At 55.4% G+C, this 22,066-nt stretch overlaps 1 protein-coding gene across 3 annotated transcripts in view; it reads left to right on the top strand.

Moving 5' to 3' along the window:
- Positions 1–22,066, top strand: part of PLS3 (plastin 3) — a 57,417-nt gene that overhangs the window by 19,542 nt on the left and 15,809 nt on the right. For all 3 annotated transcript variants that reach the window (XM_059732927.1, XM_059732928.1, XM_059732926.1), the window contains exons 2-4: positions 8,522–8,624; positions 9,695–9,781; positions 19,790–19,953. In XM_059732927.1, coding sequence (XP_059588910.1) covers positions 9,715–9,781; positions 19,790–19,953 — 231 coding nt within the window. In that variant the 5' untranslated portion in view covers positions 8,522–8,624; positions 9,695–9,714. The remainder of the gene's footprint in view (positions 1–8,521; positions 8,625–9,694; positions 9,782–19,789; positions 19,954–22,066) is intronic.

The following is a 22,066-nucleotide window of genomic DNA, read 5'->3' as shown; positions in this document are numbered from 1 at the left end:
TCGCTGGCACGACTGGCTGATCGCATTAACCGGTGAGCGCTTGTAGCTGTCACCCCGCCGCGCTCTGCGAGGAAACGTCTCTGAAAAGTTATAGGAAAGCATTGCCGACTCGGTGCAGAAAATAGAAACTGCACCTCCGCGATCTCAGTGAAGACTTGCCGGCACCCTGTGCTACAGCTGGCATCGAGCCTCACAGACCGGGGCTGATGTCTGAGCTGAAGTACGCTGATCTTCCTTAATTTTCCTGGTGAAAGGTATCCCCGTGACTAACTCTGAAACCGTATAATATTACTATTTAAACAGGAGCCTTCCCTTTGACGAATGCGCCTTCAGCACTTGAGTGGAGTGCCTTCCTGTTTATGCAGAACAGCAGAAACTTGGATGCTTAGAAAGTGCTTTTTCACTAGAAAACGTGGAGGTTTGCAACCTTTTTTGGCCTCCGGCACCCCTCGGAAAGTGCCAGCTCGGACCGCAGCTGGGCAGTGCTTTCAACACCGTGAATTCCTATTTGCAGGCTCTGGGTTTACCCCACGCTGAGGTTGTGTGGCACCCTTGAAGGGATCTCAGGGCACTGTTGAAGGGATCTCAGGGCACCCTTGAAGGGATCTCGGGGCACCCTTGAAATTTACCCCCTGCTAAGGTTGTGTGGCACCCTTGAAGGGATCTCAGGGCACCCTTGAAGGGATCTCAGGGCACCCTTGAAGGGATCTCGGGGCACCCTTGAAGTTTACCCCCTGCTAAGGTTGTGTGGCACCCTTGAAGGGATCTCGGGGCACCCTTGAAGGGATCTTGGGGCACCCTTGAAGGGATCTCGGGGCACTCTTGAAAGGATCTCGGGGCACCCTTGAAGTTTACCCCCTGCTAAGGTTGTGTGGCACCCTTGAAGAGATCTTGGGATACTCTTGAAGGGATCTCAGGGCACCCTTGAAGGCGTCTTGGGGCACCCTTGAAGTTTACCCCCTGCTAAGGTTGTGTGGCACCCTTGAAGGGATCTTGGGGCACTCTTGAAGGGATCTCATGGCACCCTTGAAGGGATCTCAGGTCACCCTTGAAGTTTACCCCCTGCTAAGGTTGTGTGGCACCCTTGAAGAGATCTTGGGACACCCTTGAAGGGATCTCCGGGCACCCTTGAAGTTTACCCCCTGCTAAGGTTGTGTGGCACCCTTGAAGGGATCTTGGGGCACCCTTGAAGGGATCTTGGGGCACCCTTGAAGGGATCTTGGGGCACCCTTGAAGGGATCTCGGGGCACCCTTGAAGTTTACCCCCTGCTAAGGTTGTGTGGCACCCTTGAAGAGATCTTGGGATACTCTTGAAGGGATCTCAGGGCACCCTTGAAGGCGTCTTGGGGCACCCTTGAAGTTTACCCCCTGCTAAGGTTGTGTGGCACCCTTGAAGGGATCTTGGGGCACTCTTGAAGGGATCTCATGGCACCCTTGAAGGGATCTCAGGTCACCCTTGAAGTTTACCCCCTGCTAAGGTTGTGTGGCACCCTTGAAGAGATCTTGGGACACCCTTGAAGGGATCTCCGGGCACCCTTGAAGTTTACCCCCTGCTAAGGTTGTGTGGCACCCTTGAAGGGATCTTGGGGCACCCTGCTGCAACACCCGGGTTGAGAATCACCCTCCTAATAGGAAGCAATCGCTTCTCGACAAGGGTACCCCGTTCTCACATTTAGAGTGAAACTGGTTTCGGTCAGGAGCTTGCACATTTTTTGCTTTAAAACTAAAAACGCTGCTGACTGGGAGTTGAATCCAGGCGAATTCAGATGAGACACGATATACTTTCTCAGCGCAAGTGATGAACGACTCTCCGCGCCAAGGTGGTTCTGCGTCGGCAGAAACCACTCAATGAATAGTGGAGTTAAAACGCGTTTTCGGGGCTCCAGACAGCAGTGGGGGATGTGATCTGAGCATCGTTGGCGAACTTCTCTGGACTCTGCAATGCAACAGCGCCAACGAGGTTGATTGCAACAGCGCCTATGGGCCTTGAACTTTAATGCTTCTTTTACAATGCAAATCCCACGGGTTCACGGTCATATCTATCTTCAGTTTGGGGCACGGGGTCCGGCCCTGGTGGCAGCGTTTCCTTTTGGTCCGTGTCTTCCCCCACTTGGCAAGTGATTTGCTGCAGGAAGGACAGTGGGAACTCCTTGCTGTCTGCAGAGAAGTTATTTTCCCATTGGAAGCTTTAAAAGTTATTTGTGGTCTTCAGGGAAGGAAAGGCCAGCAGCTTTTCCACTGCTGGCTTTTCCAGTCCGCTTCCAGGGAAGATGCGATCTGCTTACTTAAAATCTCTCCTCCAGGAAAATAACTGCAATGTGCTTGTGATTATTTATTTTTTCCACCAAATGCCATTGAGAGGACTCTGGAGCACTGGACTTTTTACCAGACTGCTTGCCACGGCACTTAAATACTGCTCAGGAAGTTATTCTCCTTTTCAGCACGTTGTTTTTTCTGAAGCAGCAGCTCTCTGGCTCCTGCGGGATGGGGAGAAGACTGAATAGTACGGACGTTGTCCTCCCCCATCTGCCCCTCACATCAAATCCCTTCTCATTTCTAACTCCTTCCTAGCAGGCAGACCGTGATGTGAAATTTCTTGGCTTAAACTTTTGAAACCACACGGTAAGCTGGTCATGCGAACCGCCTCTTCGCTTTCAAGTGCCCGGCATGGCGCTCAAAAATGCGTCTGGCGTCTCTCTTCTGTACCAACCTGTTTGTCATCTGAATAATGGGTACAAGCCACTGATACGATCTTCTCCTTCCTGGCTCTGTTTTGAAGCCTCCTCCTGTTTCTTCTCAGGCTGATAAGAGGCTGTTTGCAAAATGTGTGGGGAGAGAGAGAGAAGGAGGTTGCACAAGAGGAGAAGCGTCTGGTCTTGGTGACGGCTCAGGAATGCAGCCATGATGGGTTCGGACTTGAACGAGCGTGTTTTGGGGGGTTGTGCAAGCCATCTCACCTCTGCATCTCTCTGCTGAAGACTCGGAAGTTGAGACTTCGCAGCGTGTCCTGCAGAGCAACACGCCTCTCGCTCGGAGCCGCTGCGCTCGGGCACGTCTAGCGTCAGGGGATGTGGTTGCTTGTGGGACGTCCGGGTAGCGCGGAGCTGGCAGAGTTTCGGGCACGGGCGTGTGGGTGGAGAGGGCGGGGACCAGGTAGGAGACGGCTGGGACTTGTCTGGCCCAGTCCCAGCGGACCTTTTGCCCTGGCGATCGCCGGTTCAGTCCCCGGTGTTGGGGTCGTTACGTGGAGCCCCCAGAGCCGGGTGCTAGGGTGGCCGTGTTTAGATCTAGCATCCTCATGCCTTTGTGGAGATGGATTTCCCTCTACAGCGGTGGTCTCTAACCTTTTGAAGGTGAAGATCACTTTTTGAAGTAAAGGGTGACCCAGAGGTCTACCCAGGATCTCTGATTTTAGCTGGTCCCGTCCCCCCCATCACCGGCAGAGCTGCAGCATGGCTCCCCGAGGAGCCGCTTTGCTCAGATACGGAGAGATGTGCTACCCCGCCGGGCACGCAGGCCTCTTTCATGGGGGCAATAATTGAAGCATCTCTGCGGTGCGACGAGGCCCATTCCTGAATGCTTCATGACATGGCGCAGCCGGGATTGGCAATACGATCGTCCCTGCAGCTCCGGATCGGCACTGTATGCATTTATGGAGGCAAAGAGGAAGAGTCAAAGCCTCCGCGGCTGCATTTCACCCCGAGGAACGGCTCTTCCCCAGCAGCGAATGCTGTCCTTGACTTTATGTCCAATGGGCATGGGCTCCGGTGATTAGGTGCCCAACACCTGGTGTTTAAGGTGAGACCTAAGTGACCTCCATACCTTCAAGGATCTGGGCTGACGGTGTTACCCCCTGGTGCAGCATGGCTGGTGGGTCCTGCCCCTCGTTAGGGTGGGGGTAGAGATGGGCAGGGGCATGGCTGGTGTGAGGTGGGTGGGAGGAAGCGATGCCATGCTGTCACAAGCATCCTTTCCACCCTTGCACCTTGCCCAGTCCTCTCCTTCCCACACGCTGGGGAAGCTGCACAACTCCACCGCCGCCGTTTGCAGGGCAGGAGCCCCTTCCTTGTGCTCCGAGCGGCACGCTGGTGTTCGACGTGTCGCGTGCTCCGACCTCCCTCTGCTTTCCTGGCCCAGGGCACTACTGATCGCCCCCGCAGCGACCGTGATGGCTTTTAGCACGGCCGCCCTGACACTCGGGAGCAGCCCAGCGAGGCTACGAGGATGGAGCTAAGTGCGTGGCTTTGTTCCCAGCAGTCCTGGTGCTTTTCACTTGAGGCCTACTGACTGCTTCATCTCTCCAGATGGGATTTCCTGCCAGCTTGCTCATGTGCAATGTCTGCGGCTGACAGCTCCGGGGCCGTGCCCTGCCCGGAGCCGAGCGCGCTGACGGCGTGGTGCATGAGCGAGGCGGGCCGTGGGGAGCTGTCTGCAGAGGGTGGTGCAGGATGGCTTAGGCTGGTCCATCCCTGCCTTCAGCAAGCACCCGCGCACGCTTGCCTCCCTCCCCAGAGCCAGAGAGAGATCTGGAGTCGAGCGCCTGCTCGGGCACTTCCCAGGTTAGGATTGCAAAGCGGCTGAGTTTTCCGTGGAAGACCCAGGTTGCTTCCTCCGCGCGCCCCTGCGACGTCTTGGTTTGTCACGGCCCCGAGCAGCATCTTTCTTCTTGGAGGGGCCGGAGCAGGCAGCCGTCTTTCTGCTGCAAAATCCCCCTTGGGAAGCTGTCAGGGATGAAGTGAGCTCCGGCGCAGGTGAGGAAGGTCTCGGGAGACTTTGCCCTGCTGACGTGTCTCTGGGTCTGGCCGCTGCTTTGGCTCCTAAAGGTATCTTGGCTAATGAGCTTGACAGACATTTCCCCACACAAACATGGGGAGTTTTTGTGCCAAAGACCTCAAGGACTGCCCCTGCCTCTCTTGGTGCAGCTTTGCCCTGCGCTAGCCCTGGAAACCTTCGCACGCTTAGTGATGGCTGGTGTCGGTGCCCTCTGTTTGGATGGGACTTCTCGTTAGGTGTGTGATTAGTCTTTGCATGCGTCCCCTCCTGCCTTGAACTGGTTTCTTTGGGTGCCACATCTACAGGGTGTATCTGCATATAGACATGGGACTTCCCTTTTATACCTGGGATGTACCCGCGTTTCAGGAGGTCAGTTAAGACAAAAAAGTGCTTTTTCCTAAAAGCTGTGTGTTGGGCAGCTTGAAAATGTTCCCTGTGATTTAAATCGGAGTTTGTCCCTGCAGGGTCTGAGCCCCGGGTTGAAAACAGCAAATGTCAAAGTGGTGACATTACTTATGTGCACAGGATCCGGCTTCCCCGTGAGCATGCTCCGAGCAGAGCCAGCTCCTGGCCGGGAGCGCAGCAGCTAGAAGGACGTGGGCGCTTGCTGCCGTCCTGGCACCGGACGCAGGGTTGGGGGCAAAGGCAGCCAGGTCACCAGGCACTTGTCCCTCTCTTGCACACGATTTTCGTGCTGTTTTGCAAAAAGCATCTTGGAAGCATAAGGCTTCCTCAGCCTGGCGAGTGGCTGTGCCTGTCCGGGAGCACGAACAACTTCAGGGCATCTGCTTGTTTTCATAATTAGGAGCAAATGACACGACTTCTCTTGCGATCGGGACTTTGGGGTTGTGTCCATCTGCCAGCAATCCCCGCACCTCCGTAGGGCAGCTTCGATGGCTGAAATCTGGCCCGAAGGTGGGACTCTGTGCTGCAGTGGCCTGTCCCCCGGGCTGGGGAAGCAGGGAGTTGCTTTTCCGTCCTCCCCAGGGAGTCCAGCTGCCCGCAGCCCGCCTGGCACCGGAGGAGCCGTGCCCCCCGCGCAGGAGGAATTCGGTAAACAACGCTGGCTTCTCTGGCATCCGCGTGGCGTGCGGGAGAGGACCGCTCGCTTCATAGGCTTTTTAATGCTGGCAGGGACTGCCCTGAACTCCCCTTCCTGATGCTTTCTACCTGCATTCACGATCTTAGCATCTGTTAGAGTCTCGCAGGCGTGCGCAGCCTCTTCCCTGAGGGCACGACAGAAGATGGTGGTGAGAAAACCCCGCAGCAGCCTCCTGAAGTGCATCACGACAGAGGAGTTTTGCTAGTAACTGAAGTGCGCGGCTGCCCGCTGCCCCGGGGGGCATTCACCCTCCAGCCACAACTGGGCTGGTGCGTTTGCCGTCGGATGCACTGGGGATGAGGCACTGCAGTGCACCCGGGCCCGGGACGGGAGACCCCCAGTGTCGGCTTGCATAAGCGATGCATTGCATTTCCCCTTGGCTGCCGGCCAGGCTGGCACTTCTGCACTTGCATAGTTGGGCTAGGGCTGGATAAGACTAGCCATCTGGTATCCACGCCAGGAGCGAGGGAGCCTTTCCTCCACCCTCCCAGGGAGGAGAGGAGCTCCTCTTGCATTGCTCCCTGCTGCCGACACTCAGCAGTGGCCCGGTGGCTTTCCAGGCCTGGCATTTCTCAGAGGAGGGCGCGGATGGGTGCTGAGCAGACCCCCATCCTCGTCGGGTGGAGGAGGAGGTCTGAGCCCCAGGACGAAGCTTCCCTGCTCGGGCTGCCAAAATCACCCCTTGGCTTTGGTGTCGTAGGTTTTGCCGAGGGCAGGGGCGGAGGGGACCGCACCCAACAGCAAGGTGAGACGCTGTCCGCGCTGGCCTCCCGTCAGCACCGGCCGCCTGCCCTTTGGCCGACCAGCTCGAAAGGAGGGTTATGCAAGTGGCTGGCTGTCCGGCCAGAGAAACATCCGCTGGGTCCGAAGCGCCCTTCGCTTCGTGCTTTCCTGGCTCATTTCTTCTGCAGCCTGCGGAGACGGTATAAAACCGCAGGTCTGCTCAGAAGTGAAATATGTGCTGCGAGTGAGTCACCGTTCCCGGATGAGCCTGGTTTAATGGGATGAAAACAGGGCATTTTAATACCTTGCTACTTGTTTTCATGCTCCAGTCCTGTCTCTGTGTGAGAGACGCTGTTTCCGAGGGGAGACCGGGTTGGGAGAGCTGGGGTTTTCGACTCCTCTAGAGAGGCAATTTGCTCCTGGACCGAAGGCGAATGCCAGCTCTGTTCTGGTGGGAGCATTTAGGACCGGCTGTCAGGAAGTTGGGAGGGACTTTTAATCCTCCGACATTTAAGAGGTGCGTGCACATTTTGAACGCTGCATAACTCTTTAACCTCTGGAGAAGCAACACGAGTGGGGCTCGTACCCCCGTGGCCCGTGGAGTCGGGCACGTGGCTGCCGGCTCTGCACAGACCTGCACGGGGCCAAGCGGCTCGTGGAGCAGGTCTGACGGGCACCTCCTGCATCGAGAGCCGGTTCTCCGGGGAGGAGCCGCTCTGCTTGTGGTTAATCCATGCGGGAGGAGGACTCCAGCCTTGCTGCTTGGGCCAGGTGGAAAAGCACCGGTGCGTGGTACCCGCTGCCCTTGCTTCCCTTTCTCTGCATGGGCCGTGCATCTCTGAGCTTGCCTCTCCTTCGGGTCTTGTGAGCATCCTCCCAAGGGGCAGCAATGCTCCTCACCTGTCTCTTATGGACCAGAGACCATCCCTGCCTCGACTTTGGCAGCTTTGGGGCGTCTTCTGCTTCTCTCCCACCACCCCCATAGACCGCTGGGAGCCCCCTTCCCTCTGCACACCCGCCCTTGGCCCTTCAGGGAAATCGGGGACAGTGGCAGGACCGATCTGCCATGCCCATGCAAGCAAGGGTTTTTCAAGGGAAGTCAAGTAAACCTCCTGCCCCATCCTCCACCCCAAAGGACTTTGACCCTAGCAGGGCAGGAAAACCTCCCGTTGGCCTGCGTCCGCGGGCTCCTGCCTGCCCTCCGTGCTGGTGGTGACCTGCTGCTCCACGGCTGGAAAGAAAAGTGCCGTCCCATGAACGAACAGTGCAGAGCAAGGGTCCTTTTGCACGGTGGGGAGGGGCCGGGGAGCAAGCTGGGCTGGTCGGAGGCCACGGGGCCGCCGCGATGTAAACGCGCCAGGACAACTTGACCTGGGGTCAGAGGATCCCGGTGGTCCGCAGTGCGACCAGGCAGAGGGGGCCGGCGCTGTGGGGCTGTCTCCCGCCTCTTGCCAGCGGCGCGGCACGGCCGGAGGGCTCCCCGTTGCAGACGAACCTGGCTCTCGTGGCATGCAATCCACGGCGTGTTTTAAAAGCTCTTCTGGAACGGCGCCGGGTGGCTTGCAGCTGTTGGTCCCAAACCCAGGGCACCTCTGTCTCGACCCCGCTGTCCTGGGCCCGCCTGTCAGACGCGGCAACTGATCCAGCGCCTGCGACAGGCTCAGCATCTGGGGAGGATTTGTTTATACAGGGTTTTGACCCAGGGGAGTGCGCCGGCATGGAGCAGGAACGGGAAAGGCACTTAAAGCCGGTAGGAAACGGCAGCGTCTCGGCGGAGGATGCATTTGCCCTCCAGCTGCAGTGGGGCACCGGGAGGGGAGCAGGGCTCCGGGGCTGCTTGCAATGCAGGGAGAAACCTCCGTCTCTTGTGCTCCGTGTTGCAGACGAAGCCATGCTCACGGTGTCTTTCGTTTCTCCCCGCAGATCCTAAAGCGGCACTGAAGCCCCAGCGGATCCGGCCACGACCTGCTCTGCGCTGCGCCGTGCGGCCTGCCTGATACCAAAAGCAGCAGAAGTGACCCTGCAGGTAAGGGCAGCGTGGTAATCTGGGGAAGCAGGGCACGCCTGGGTGTGCATAGCCGGGGGCGAGTGTCCGAGCAGACGGGGCCTTTGTGGTGTGGCCCTTGGGTGCCCGATGCCCTGGGCTGGACCCGGCTTGCGAGGTGACACCTGGCCTGGACAGACGAGGGGGATGAGCTGTGCCGCTGGATGAGGAAGTCACAGCTGGATGAGGATGACGGTCTCCTGCCATTTGATCCTGAACGTGTAAATTGGACCCCATCTCCAAGGGCCCTGCCAGGGGTGAAGCTGCTGGGCTTGCTAGTTAAACCTTCATCCATCCCTATGCATTATGCCAGAAACACCTGCTCCTCCCCAAGGGTGCGGTGGGATCTTTGCGAATGACTCTGGGCTCCCATCGTCTTTGCAGCACGGCGGGAGGGGGCTGTCGCGCACCCCGGAGAGAAGCCCCTTGGGCAGCACGGCTCCCTCCTTTCTGGGGCTTCTGCATGAAGTCTGTAGGTTGCTTGGTGCATTTGGTTTTAGTGGAAACAAGCCCCCCGGGGTACATCTCCCCCTGGGATACAGCGGCTAGAGGCGCTTTGGATCGTGTCAGCCGCTCTTCTAGAGATATAGCCTGCCTGTGAATGCACTTTTCAGGCATTGCTGACAGGATCTTTTGTCGGGCTTTTCCCAGAATCTCATTTTCCCCGAATCAGGTTGTTGTGGGAAAAGGAGACTTTGTTTGAGCTCCTAAAAAACCCTGCCAGAAAACACGGGGATCCCCAAATGGGCCTGTTTACCGCTCCTCCAACATCTCCAAGCACAACAGACGTGAAAAGCAGTTGCAGCGACCTATCTGCCTGCAGTAAAAGGCGCGTGCAATGACAGGTTAGCAGCGCGGTGCTACATGTGCATCCCTTCCCAGCTGTGTTCAGCATCTGGTTTCTTAATGCTAAAAATAATGGCAGGAACTGCAGTGATCTTTTGGGCTTGGAGCTTGGAAGTGTCCTGCCTGCTGCTATTTTCAGGGTCACCGTTTGAATCAAGCGCGTGTGACTAAAACAGGGTTTCACGGTGCTTCTTTTCTGGTTGCAGGTACTCGCTGAATACATGCGATGGCCAACACCATGCAGATCTCCAAAGATGAGCTGGAGGAGCTCAAGGAAGCCTTTGCCAAAGTTGGTAAGCAAATGGGCTGGCAGGTGATGACTGTTAGTTTTCTGACCTCCTGGTCCAGCTTAGTGCTGGCAGGTGAGCCTAGTGGTGATGGCCTTGTAGGATGGGCAGTAGTGGGGCATGGTCAGCATCTGGTGGGCAGCCCGTGGCCACGTGGCTGCTGTGCCTGTGTGCAGATGTCTCCTGGATGCATTTGCCCCAATGACTTGACCCCTTTACGGGTTGGGGTATCCCACAGAGCCAGGGAGCAGGACTTAGGAGCTCTGCTCACCGGCCCGTGGAAACGGTGGCAAACGGGGGGGTATCTCCGTCTCGCAGCTTTTGCTGTGCTCTTGCTCCTCTTTGTTTGAGGCCTTCCTTATGTCGCGAGCTCCGGCCTGCAGCCAGCAAAATTGCTACCTGGACTGTGGAAAGGAGCCGTGTTGTTAGATGGATTAAACCTCCTGTCCAGATCCGCGCCCGGCGGGCTGGCGACTGCAGACAGACCTCGCACGCTGTGCCCCGGTGATCACTTGTGCGACGCGCACCGGTGCAGCACTAGCGTAACATGAAAATCCTAACTTAATTTCATGACTAGCGGGTGGGGAGTTCGGTTCGTAGTGCAAGACTGGGAAATCTCCGCCAAACCCAGCAGATGTCAGCTCACCGATAGCTCCGGAGATCACCGCTGCAAACGCCACGCGCTTTCTTTACGTAATTGCAATGCGAATAACAGCGGCACCTGCCTTTATTAGCAGAGTCCCTGCTTGCCTTGTAGTAACTGTCTGGCATTCGTATTACCTGATGGCCTACAGCATCTAACGCTGGGAAGCCCTGAAGCTATTAGACACTGCTTTCCTGCTAGCAGGATTTTAATGGGTCATTACTTGGTGGTTCTTCTGGGAACCTTTTTGCCTTTTCTTTAGCCAGCATAAAGGACCATCAAGCTTAAAGCTGCCTTTAACAAGGTCTCCTTCCTACCTGGGAGAATCAGCCACGTGGAAAAGAGAATGTCATTAAGCACAATCGAGGCCCTTGTGCTTTTAGGATGCTGGTGTGGAGATGGCCTGGGAGTGTTTCCTGCCATGATTGACATCAAACCGTGCTGCTTTTATTCGTGGCCCCGCTGTGCATTGAAACGAGAGCATTTCCAAGAGCTATTTTAACCGTGACATCTAGCAAATCATTGTTCCGGTTCGGTGGACGGTGCTGGAGAGCGTATCGTGGGGCGGGGGGATCAAGCTGAAGGATTTCTGTAATGCTTTGTCCTTAACTCCTCTGTGCAGTGCTGCAGGCACCTTTCCAGCCTTTCTGTGCTGTGAATGCTGGGTGTGCCTTTCATGCAGGCATCTCCCCTTTGCAAGCCTCAGCCTTTCATTGCTCCCTCCCGTGGTAGAAGCGGCAGGCATGTTCACCCTGGTCCCAGGTTCACCACCCGCAGATATCCTTGCTGTAGAGACACTGGGCAGGGAGCTAACCCCTGCAGGGAGCTCCCCCAGACCTGGGTAGGTGATGTGGGTATGAGGCCTGGCCCGGTGCATGGAGCAAACCTGGGCCACGGAGGGACAAAGCAGTCGGATGCCTTCTGCGGAGGCAGTCGGGTCGGCGTGCTTTGCTCGCTGCAGCCCCGCGGGGAAGGCAGTAGGAACCAGCAGGGAGGTCACAAGCATGGGCTTGTCTGGAGCACAAACCGACCGGAGGCGTCTGCAGAAGAAGCTGGCACCCCTCTCCAAACAGACGCGTGCTGCAGGGCAGGAGGGTGCAGGTTTTGCTCGCCAGTCCCTTCAATGTTGCACGCGCGCCTCCTCCCGCGGCCCCCACAAGCTGTGCATACGGCCCTCGTGCCCCTACCCGAGCGGGTCGGGAAGGAGGACTCCCGAGGTTGCCGGCTGCCCCGGCAGGCTTGCCGTGGTGCATAGCGGGTCTTGGCATGGGCTGTCCGGCTCAAGTATGGGCAGAGCTGCTTGGAAACCTTGCTGAGAGCCACCTCTTCCTCCTTCAAAACCCGGGAACCTGCTCGGCCTGTTTGCTCGGCCTCGGCAGCTGGCTGTTTCCACTGGAGCTCGGTGCACTGTTTATTTGACTCCTTGGCCGAAACAATAGCGGCCCTGAATGTTAACTCCCAGCAAAGTGGGATGCTGCTGGAGTTTTGCCCCAAGAGCGCATATCCTTAAATGGAAACGCGTGGGCTCTTCCCCCCACCCTTGCATCCTGTTATTTAAGCTATTTTAAGTACTTCTCTGGCTCTGCTTCCTCCAGACCTAACGTGGCTTTGATTTTTTTTTTAAATTTTTTTTTCTTCCTTTTTTCCTCCCTGCGGATTTGCTACACAACCTGCATCTGGGCAGAGGATGGTGCCGCCCGTGTCTCGCGGCAGGTCCAGCAGGCTGGCGTGTGCACACCTTTCGGGACAAATAGGAAGCTTTTATAGCTGGGGGCCGGTTGTGCAGTCTGCCGTTGGCCTGGTAAAACGATTTTGTGCTTGTGCCCGTTAGCAGCTCTGGCTCTTCCTGCGCTCAGCCATTCGTTTTGGGGAGGGGTTCGATCACCGGCCATTTCATTATTTCACTTCACCCGCAGCTTAGTTGCATAGCCTCCTGATTTAAGTCAGGGAGGCAGCGGGTCTGGTAACAACGGGGAATAGGGTTTGCCAGCCTGAGCGACGGACCGAGATGAATGTCCTCGAGTCCTAAGTGCTGCCATCGTGACAAATGTCTGGTGTCTAGAGAAGCATCGAGCCAGTAAAGGATGCTCGACACGCTGCCTCCTGGATGAGCCTGTGCCAAGCCTGCCCTGGGCACGCAGCCCCGGGGAGCCGGCGGCACGGCTAGCTGGTCGGCAGGCTTGCAATGTCCCGGGGGCTGCCAGGCGGTTGTTGCCGATGCTGCAAGGATCTCTGGTACTTTCCAGGAGACTCGGGTCTCTGGCCCCTGCTTGACCGGCTGTGTTCGAACCCCGGCTCAGCGGAGGTGCAGGTTGCTGGACTAGCAAGCCCACCGGCCAGGCAGTCGGAGACCAGCCGTGCCGTTCGGTATACCTGGGGCACGTCCTGCATCACGTCCCCCTTCTCCGCTGGCCGCCCCCTTCTGCCATTCCCTCCCCTCGTCCTCCCCGATGAGACGAACGTCGCCGTAGGTAAATATGACCCTTCAGAGACTTTGCAAGACTTCAGCGTGGTTGTGTGAGCACTGGAGTCGGGACCTGGAGATATAAGGCGTGAGGGCTTTTCTCTGAGAAGAGAAGTCGATGCAACTTATTGAGGGTTGCTTTGGACGTCGGCGCCGCTTCTCCGTGCTGTACAGATGCCCTCGCTTGCTAACCGGCCCTTTCCGTGTTTCAGACGCGTCTCACAGGGGTGTTTCTCGCTCTTTGCAGAGCATTCGCAGCGACTGAAATAGCATCAGGATGCTTTTAGGCCTCGGCCTGACCCACATTTAAAACTCTGCAGATTCTGGGGCAGCAGATCCATCGGGCTTTAATACTTAAATCTGCCATTCTTGCTCAGGAGTTAAAACCTGAAATGCAAGCTGCTTTGTGTAACGAGTTGTGGGGTCTCGCGGCATATCTATCCGCCTGGTCCACCTGGATGTCAAAGCAACTATGGTATTGCTTTTAAAGACCAGTGGCAATCCCAGGGCAGCTTTTTTTTTTCTTCTCCCCAAGGATTTTGAGCTCCCGAGTAAACCCGTGCTTGCAGGAGCTGACAGCCGGTTGCTGCCAAGTGGCACAACGAGAATCAAACTGCAGCCGAGCTGGGATACGATTTAAGTCAATGTGACATAAGCAAAAGGGGCCTCCCCAATATCAGCTTCTCATGGCCTGCAGCACGCTTCATGCATGGAAGGCCGGAGAGCGTGGGACCAAGTCCATATCCCACTTTCAGAAGTGCCCGAGTGATTTGGAAACCAAAGCGCTGCTTAAAAAATGATGGGACCATGGGCTCTGAAATGCCCTGCTGAGCTTGGATGATGGGACTTTAGGTCCAAAAGGACTGGACCTTTGGGGTTAAACAGTGCTTGTGCCTTGTCTGCAGATTCAGCTCAAATGCTGGAGCAGCCGTGCCATGGCGAGAGCTGCGGCATTGCAAAAGCCCGCGTGATGAATGTCCTCACCTGCGTGTTGCAATGCCTTTCCTGGGTCGTTTTCTGTGCCGCCGCGCTGCTCTGGCTCTAAGGCGGGGAACGGGTGGCGGGGGGACACCGGAGGACTGCTCCGGGGATGGAGCCTGCGCCGTCCTTGCAAAGCGGGCACGGCCGAGCAGAGCCCGTGGTCCGGCCCGAGCAACCTGCTGGGCTAGAGGCACGGGTGGGTGAGGCGCTTGTTGCAAACCCGAGCGAGCTCTCCGGTGCAAATCGCCCGTCACATCTGCGCAGCCTGGGTGGGAACACCATGCAGATAATTCAGTGCAAGGCATCCGGCCGTGGTCAGTCTGGTTATCTGCTGGGTGTTGCCTTGTGCCATGCATACTTGGTGTGTGAGCTGGTGCTGGGTATCTGCCCAGCTCAGTGTTAACTGATCCTCGGGAGTGAGTCATTGCTTCAAGTAACTCAGACGGTGCCGCGGCCCGTCCGGACTTGCTGCGGGTTGCCCCGAGCTAGCGCTGTAGCAGGGTCGGTCTGAGCCTAACTCTTTCTTTTTGCTGCATTGAGGTGCTAAAAGTGACTTTCAAGGTCTCATGGTGTTATATATTTTTGGTGCTCCTGTGGTTCTGAAATAAAAGAAGGTCCCAAATCTCCCCATGTCCTCGTCTGAGATGAAAATGCATGATGCCTCCCAGTGTAACAAGCTTTTGTAGAGGGGAAGAGGATGAAAGTCTGGTAGAAACAAATTTTTGCAGAAAGCAGGGTAGATTTGCACCTTAGAGACTGATTAAATTAGATATCTAGCCCAAGCTTTTGTGAGCTAAAACTCACTTCATCCGATGCTGTGAAAGGATCGGATGCATAAAATAGAGTCCAAAAGTACTCCCTGCCCATGCAAGAGTCCATCTCTTCCTGTTGAAGGCACCTGCAACGGTGTGGGAAGTAGCTCGTGAAGATTAGACAGGGCGGCAAGTGAGCGTGGAAATGCACTTGCCGAAACATCTCGGGGTCGGACTTTGCATCTCCAAGTGCGAAGCGAAGGCTGGGCGCTGCGTCCCCTTTTGGGAGGAGTTGCCGGGCATCCTGCGTGGGGTTGGGTGGCCAGCGGGCACGTTCCCCTGTGCGCCGTGGGATGGAAAGGTGGACCCGCTGGCCAGCTGGGAGGGCTCGATGGGCTCAGGAAAGAGACCGGAATTGGGGACTTTGGCACTAAAACTTCCTCGGCACTTTCCAGCCGGCTTCCCGTCATATGAAATCCCATCCTTGGCCTCTCCCCTGATGTTGCCGAATAAACACAGATGTGCTATAGAGCAAATCCTTCTCTGGAAACTTAAAAAAAAATATATATTCACATGAAAGATGTTGGGAGGAACAGAAATGCTGGAGGAATGGAAAGAAAAATCAGCCCTGTATGTCTCCCCGGGATAACGGGCATGCGCAGAGCTTCCAGCAGCCAGCTTTTGGTGTTTTTGGAAGTAGCATGGAGTCGCAATTCGGACTCGCAGACATCGGCGTTCCTGATGCTGCCGGACTCGGCAGTAGGGCAGAGGAGTCGCAGGGGTTACGTGCACCCAGACTCGAGACTGGCCGCCGGCTTGCAGACATTTGGGGTGAAACTCGAGCTCTGCCTAAGCCCTCCCACCCTTCGCTTGCATTTTCTTTAGATTCGGGCCGTGAAGGGCTAAGCGTGAAGGAGCTAGTCGAGGCAATGAGAAACCCATAATGAAAGAAAGTGAGATTTATCTGCAAGGGAAATAGCTTGCTGATGACATCTTGGGCTGGAGTGTTTCATAAAGCCTGCTTTGTAAGCTTATATTTTTGGAAAGGAGCTCTAAAAGTGAAGGCCAGACAGCCGTTTTTCACCAAATCACTCATTGGCTGAGCCATACAATATTTCATCAGCATTACTGTAATTACTGCAGTTTGAGATGGGATTTCAGTGTCCTAGTAATTCATTGTGACATGATACTTTTTATAGTCTAACACTCGAGGCAGAACTTGGGAGGTTTGTTTGAAGGTGCCTTGGACTCCTGCCATGAATCGCTTTGCTTTTCCCTTTCTTGCAAACTTATGAAAATATCTTCGAAATCCCAGCTGGAGCTGGGTAGCCGAGCGGGTTTGGGGGTGAGAAGGGAGTGAGGGGTACCTGCCGAAGCATTATACATGAAGAGCAAACCACCCTCCAGAGCGGTGCTTTTGCTTTTTGGGAAATCACCTCTTACCTTTCCGTAAAGGGCTGGGCATTGGGAAGGATTTGAACGCACCTCTTGAAAGCAGCATCTGCTCGGTCTACGAAGGCTGGCCTTGGTTTTATAAAAGCCGAGCGTGCATTCACGCGTGGTGGGGACTAGCACGGGGTGCCTGTGCCCTTGCAAGGAGCGCGTGTCTGCTCTTCCTAGCTGGGGTAGGCAAGAGTCTCAAAAGAAGAGGCCAAGGACAGCGTGCGTTCCTCTTCCGGGGTAGGAGCTTGCATCTCCATTGTCCCAGGTGGGGTCTGTGGCAGAAATGCCACCGTTGGTGCCCCTCTCCAGAGACCTGTCTCAGCCAGCCTGGGAGGCTGGTGTTTCATTCCTCAGGGCGGGGATCTCCCACCTGGTCTACATGACAGAAGCCTGGCGCCTGGGAGGCGATGCTCTGGTCACCTGGGCAGGGGGGAAAGGCCCGGCCCTGCGCGGGCCCAGGTAGCCAGGGATGCGGGGGAGATTGGTCGGCTTGTGGCCAGTATTGGCAGCTTCGATTGGACCGGGCTGCGGAGGTCAGAGAGGTTATTTAAGGGCTCGGTCCAAGAAGAAGGGGGTCAGCCATTAGCCATGCGGTCATCCAGGTGAATCTGAGCCTGGCTCTCTCCTCATCACCGCATGCTCCAAGAGTGCCCTGCCTCCAGAGGAAACGCCAACCACCTCTGGACGATGAGAGTGAGTAAGCTGCTCGAGATCCGATTAGATATTTAGTTTCAGTAACTCAGATGCGTTTAAACGGCTACCTCAGCCACCCTGGTTTGCTCTATGGGATTCCTCTGATATTCCTGTAAGATTTCTATGATATTGCTCTACCTTTTCCCCTGTTTCCGCCCTACCCCCTGTAATCAATAAAGTTCTCCTTTGTGACCGGTGTGGGAGACTTATTGAGGGGTGGGTCTAAATTATGCCGAGGAGGCCCCTTAGGTCTGTGGACTAAGGGAGGCTTCCTAATCAGCCCCTGACTTGGGAAGTGCCCCAAGTGCTTGTATTGGATCTAGCACCCATTGGACGATCAGGCCTGCGTTCTCCAAGGTGCGCAGATCCAGAAGTGAGTCCAGAGCCTTGGATGGTGGCAGCGGGACCCCAGGCTAGCGGGTGTGCTCCAGGGAAGGGGTCGGCCGGACGGGAGGCACCCCAGGGAGGCACTCGGAGCCTGGACGGTGGTCGGGTGCAGGGGGTGGGCGGCTCAACGCAGGAGCGCCCCCTACTGGCCCGCCACAGGGTCCATCTGGCCGAGCCCAGGAGGAAGCTCGGGGCCCTGCAGCGAGGTGTGGGGGGCCACGAATCCAGTGGCCCAGCATGGGCACATCTGTCCAGGCTGCAGGGAGGGGGACCTGGCCGGCCTCTCCCCTTCTCACCCCCTAATGAAAGCAGCCTCTGCATTAGAGACCTGTAGGATTTGGCAGATGGTTTTTCTATCCTAAACTCAGGGCCCTTTAATTATTTCAAGTGCCTCTCTAGGTGCAAGGAGGCTGGCTGAGAGCGCTGGAGACCAGCGGTGCCCAACTTTCTGGCCTTGCAGGCTGGAGGAGTGGCTTGGGGTTGGTCCGCGGTCCCTATCCCGTGCACCCCTGCTGTAGACCGAAGCCCGTCCTACCAGCAGCCTCTGTGTCAGCACCAGTTACCCAGCTCCGATCCCCTGCCTGGCCCCTGGGTTTCAACTCTCACGTGGGCACGGAGAGTGGATTGCGTGTTATCCAGGGTGCCACGTGTGTGCATCCAAGGAAGAGGAGGAGACCCCTCTATTGCTGCTCTCGTGCAAAGTTGCTTCACGTTGGGTAGCCAGTGACCGTAGCCTCGTGTAGCGTGGGATACCTTTGCTGGCCGGAGCCTTGTTCTTCCCAAATTGCAGCATCTCATAGCCGTGTTTTGTTAGCGCCCGGCGGGAGCTCTCTGAAGAGATGCCGCACACCGAGAGAGGCAGTCTGCAAGTGGCATCCTTCTTTGTGCGGGTGGTGCAGAAATGCCTCCTTACAGGAGCATGGTTTGGTAGTCCGACGGAGGAGGTGTTTTCCAGATTTAGCAAAACTTGGCTCCCTTAAACCCTTTGCCCCTACTCACTGGTACAGGCACATGACAGCAAGCGTCTTGGTTGAATTCGAAACAGCAGCTCATCTGCTAACCTGGCCTGAACCATCCTGTCAGGTGCTAAGGGTTGTCGGTTTGGGTCCAGGATGCACGTGTGTGTCGGGTCCAGGATGCACGTGTGTGTCGGGTCCAGGCGATGCGGCTGGTATGTTGTGCAGGTAATGTGCAGATCTGTTTGCAAGGCCGGCCCGTGGTAAGCAGAAAACCTTGCCCAAGACTATCTGTATTTCAACCCAACATTAGGTATGCAGTGTTGCTGCCCCTGGTTAGCTGAGCGTCGCTTGTGGGCAATGTTTAAAATAACAGGGAGTTATTTGCTGTCGGTAATAGCCGGAAACATTGATTTGATAAAAATGTGGCATGCAGGACTGATTGAAACATCCCTAGATTCACGTGTGTAAAGTGTGGTGTGTTGCCGCCTTCTGCTTTTAACATGCTGGATATGTTGCAGCGGGGAAATAAGATGTGAGGGGCCTGCTAGATAAACCTTCCATAAAACCAGAGGGATTTCTGCTCCAAAGTTTTACGTGGAGCTTGCCCACGTGTGTTAAGAGCAATCCCATTCAACTCCCAGTGGACACGTCTACACATGCATTAACATGCTTTAGTTAATGCACATTAAATCTAGTAACTCTGGGTGTGTACACACATACTACATTTCTGACAGTTAAGCTGACTTAACTTTTTAAAGTCGACTTAACTGTCGGAGCGTACACACGCAAGCGGAGCAGAGTCGACTTAAATGCAGCACAAGATAATACACCTCCAAGGTGCGCTATCTGAGTTGCATTAGTTAAGTCAACTTAGCTCACAAGATAACTGCCACCACGTCAAGGAGGTGTATGTATGTATGCTCTGACGTGGCTTATTTTAGGTCGCCTTAGTACGTATGTACACACCCAGCTCCATCGCAAGGTACTAAGAAAAAGCATAGTCACTTGTCTTAATGCACATTAAATAGAGCGTGGTTTTCAAGTGATGATTTAATGTGCATTGAAATAAGGCAATACCCATTAAAGTGCGTGTGTAAACGTGCCCCGTTTGAAGTTGCACTGCGGAAAGTCAGCCGTGTTTGCGCTTCTCTGGAGGACTGGAGCATTGGTACCTGCGCTCGCTCGACGCATGCTAGATCTTCACTAAGTTACTTGCTTTAAGTTCAAGCGTGTGAGCCCGCTGTGTCGCCCTTGGTCTCGTCTCGTCCTTCACATCACGCATCAAGAAGATGTGATGCAAACGGTGAACTGGTGCTGCCTGGCTCCGTTTAGCGGCACATCCTTTCACAGCTCCCTCAGTTTACTGCACGTTCCTGATGGGTCTTTCTGAACGCGGGATTCGGCCGGGCACAAGCTGCGTGCGTGCATGCGATGCAGCGAGCTGGAGCAGGGAATCCCCTGTTCCTCCGAGGTTCTGGAAGATGCACGGATGCTACCAAACGCATGGTGACATTTTTATTTTGCCACCGCTGCTGCTCGAATGCAACCCCATGGATCCAGCCCTGCGGTCCAGATCCACCCAGGGCAGTTTGACACCACTGCTCCATGCAAAATCTGTTTAGATGCAGGTTGGGGGGTGCTTTGAGGTAAGATGCCCCATTTCACATGCTTTCTTCTCCTTGCATTGTGCAGATCTCAACAGCAACGGGTTCATTTGCGACTATGAGCTGCACGAGCTCTTCAGGGAGGCCAACCTGCCCCTCCCAGGGTACAAAGTGAGAGAGATCATCCAGAAGCTCATGATTGACAGCGACAAGAACAAAGACGGGAAGATTAGCTTTGAGGAGTTCGTTTATGTAAGTACAGAGGGCTGCGCTCTCCGGCAGCCGAAACGTCTGCGTTCGCTGCAAGCTCTTGTCCTGGTTCGGTTGAACGAGCCGGTGTCTGAAGGGAACGGGGGGTCTGACTTCTCCTCCCCCCATAGCCCTCTGCACTCTGCTTCCTGGCCATTTCCTAGCAGGACTCGATGTCGAGATGGCAAATGTGCAATTGCACCGTTGCCTGTTGAGATATTGTCTGGTCTTGACCGGCCTTTTGGGCAGCGTTGCAACCTCCCACTCGAAACAGGTGGGGGAAAAAGCAAGGTTTTGCATCAAAGAAAGGCTGCAAAGCTTTCCTTGCCTGGAAACCCTCTCTCCTCCTTTCAGTCCTTTCTAAGACGATGCTCATCATTTCTGGCATGGGAGGGAAGCTCGTTTTCAGCTGCCAAGCCTTGCAGGCAGTGGCTGGACGTCCATGAGATCCCGCCAAGCATGTTGGATCCCCAAATGCCTGCGGATGGTGTTGGGTCCAGGTGCTGAAGTAGCTTTGTAGCTAGCAAAGTCCCGAGCCAACTCTTGGGCTGAGTCGAGGTGGTGTTTGCTTCTCCAGGATGGCAAAACAGCCAGAGAAAATTTCTTGCCTGGATAGCGCATGTGATTATTGGAGGCTCATCCTCTCCAGTTGTTGCCCATAAGGACCTGAGGGGGATTTTAAATTGCACAGGGGGATTGCACCTAGATGCGAGTCTGGGATGTCCAGATCAGCAGATCCTCCCGCTCAGATAGGAGCAGACCTGGAAGATGAAGCCATTCACAAAAGGGCAGAAAGTCTGGTGCGTCCAGCAGAGTCTTAGCGCCGTCCCTACGAGACTGGCGAGATGCTGCCCCTCGCCCTCCGCCTGCCCCAACGCACGGACGTTGTACGAGCGTGCTGTAAAGCAATATGTGCTGTGATGAGGAAGGTGTTTTCACGTGCAGCTTTTCTTGATATATCTTTTTTTTCTCTTAACTTAGCTTCACCTTTTTTGTTCCTCAGTTATTTTCAGCCTCTCTGAACTCTTGAGTTCGGAGCTGAATAGTAAGTTGGAGTTCGTTTGCAGTTTGTGAGCACTTGCATGTTGGGTGCACGTTTCAGCTCCGGTTCTTCGCTCTAACTCGCACCAGGTCATAGTTTGAGAGTCACGTCGGCAATTAACGGGCTAGCAAGGTGTTAACATTGTCAGTTCATTAAATAAGCAGATGCTGCTTCTGCAGGGGCAATGATTGAATCCAGCAATAATGCAGCTTAAACTTTTTATAACTAAAGTGTAGCCAGCAGCATTGATCCTCCCCAGGCTGATTGTCCTGGGACTAGAGGGGGGAACAAAAGCTTAAAAGTTGATCAAAATTGGGCCCTCATATAAGCATATGTTTTAGAGAGTGGACAAGGGGCCACGTGACTAGTCTAGCCAATGGGAAACACAACTGCTTGCTTCCAAATGCATCATAAAAGTCCTCATGGTACAAGCTGCTGCTTTGAATCACTTTGGAAACTCTGGAGCCCAATTTCTTCGGTCCAGCTGTATGGGAGGTAGGACTGTGTGGAAGGGTGTTGGGACAGGAGCAATGCTGCGGTGTGCTGTGTGGAGCAGGTTCAATTCCCCTCGCCTCGTGGCTGCTTCATCCTGCTGGCTGGCCTCGTCTCCTCTGCTAAACAGCCCAGGGAAGGAGGGGAGGACGGGGACGTAGAGCTAGCTGCTGGGCATTTCCCCATGGTGGAAGAGCTGGTCAGAGGAGGATGTGGATACCCCAGGAGGAAGGCAGGAGGCCAGTTCTACACATGCATTAACATGCTTTAGTTAATGCACATTAAATCTAGTAACTCTGGGTGTGTATAGCAGGATGTATGTAAGTAGGAGCACAGCCCGACTTTACCGCCCCATCGATATAAAAGGACGCTGATACAGGATGCTGTGATGGGACCGTCGCATGTCCATGGGCCGTAGCAGCTGCTTCATCTGGGATCCAAGTTAAGGGGATGGGGATTGTGTCTGGGAGCATGCAGATGTGACGGCAGCAGCTGCCCTTCTTTTTAAAGTGGCTAAAAGGTGCGTGCGTCCATCCCCTGGCGCTGGAGGCTGCCAACCAGGGAAGGCGAGGGACACATCCT

This window comes from Alligator mississippiensis, chromosome 8 (genome assembly GCF_030867095.1).
Source record: "Alligator mississippiensis isolate rAllMis1 chromosome 8, rAllMis1, whole genome shotgun sequence".
Lineage (NCBI taxonomy): Eukaryota > Metazoa > Chordata > Crocodylia > Alligatoridae > Alligator > Alligator mississippiensis.
This window is presented reverse-complemented; position numbering and strand designations above follow the sequence as displayed.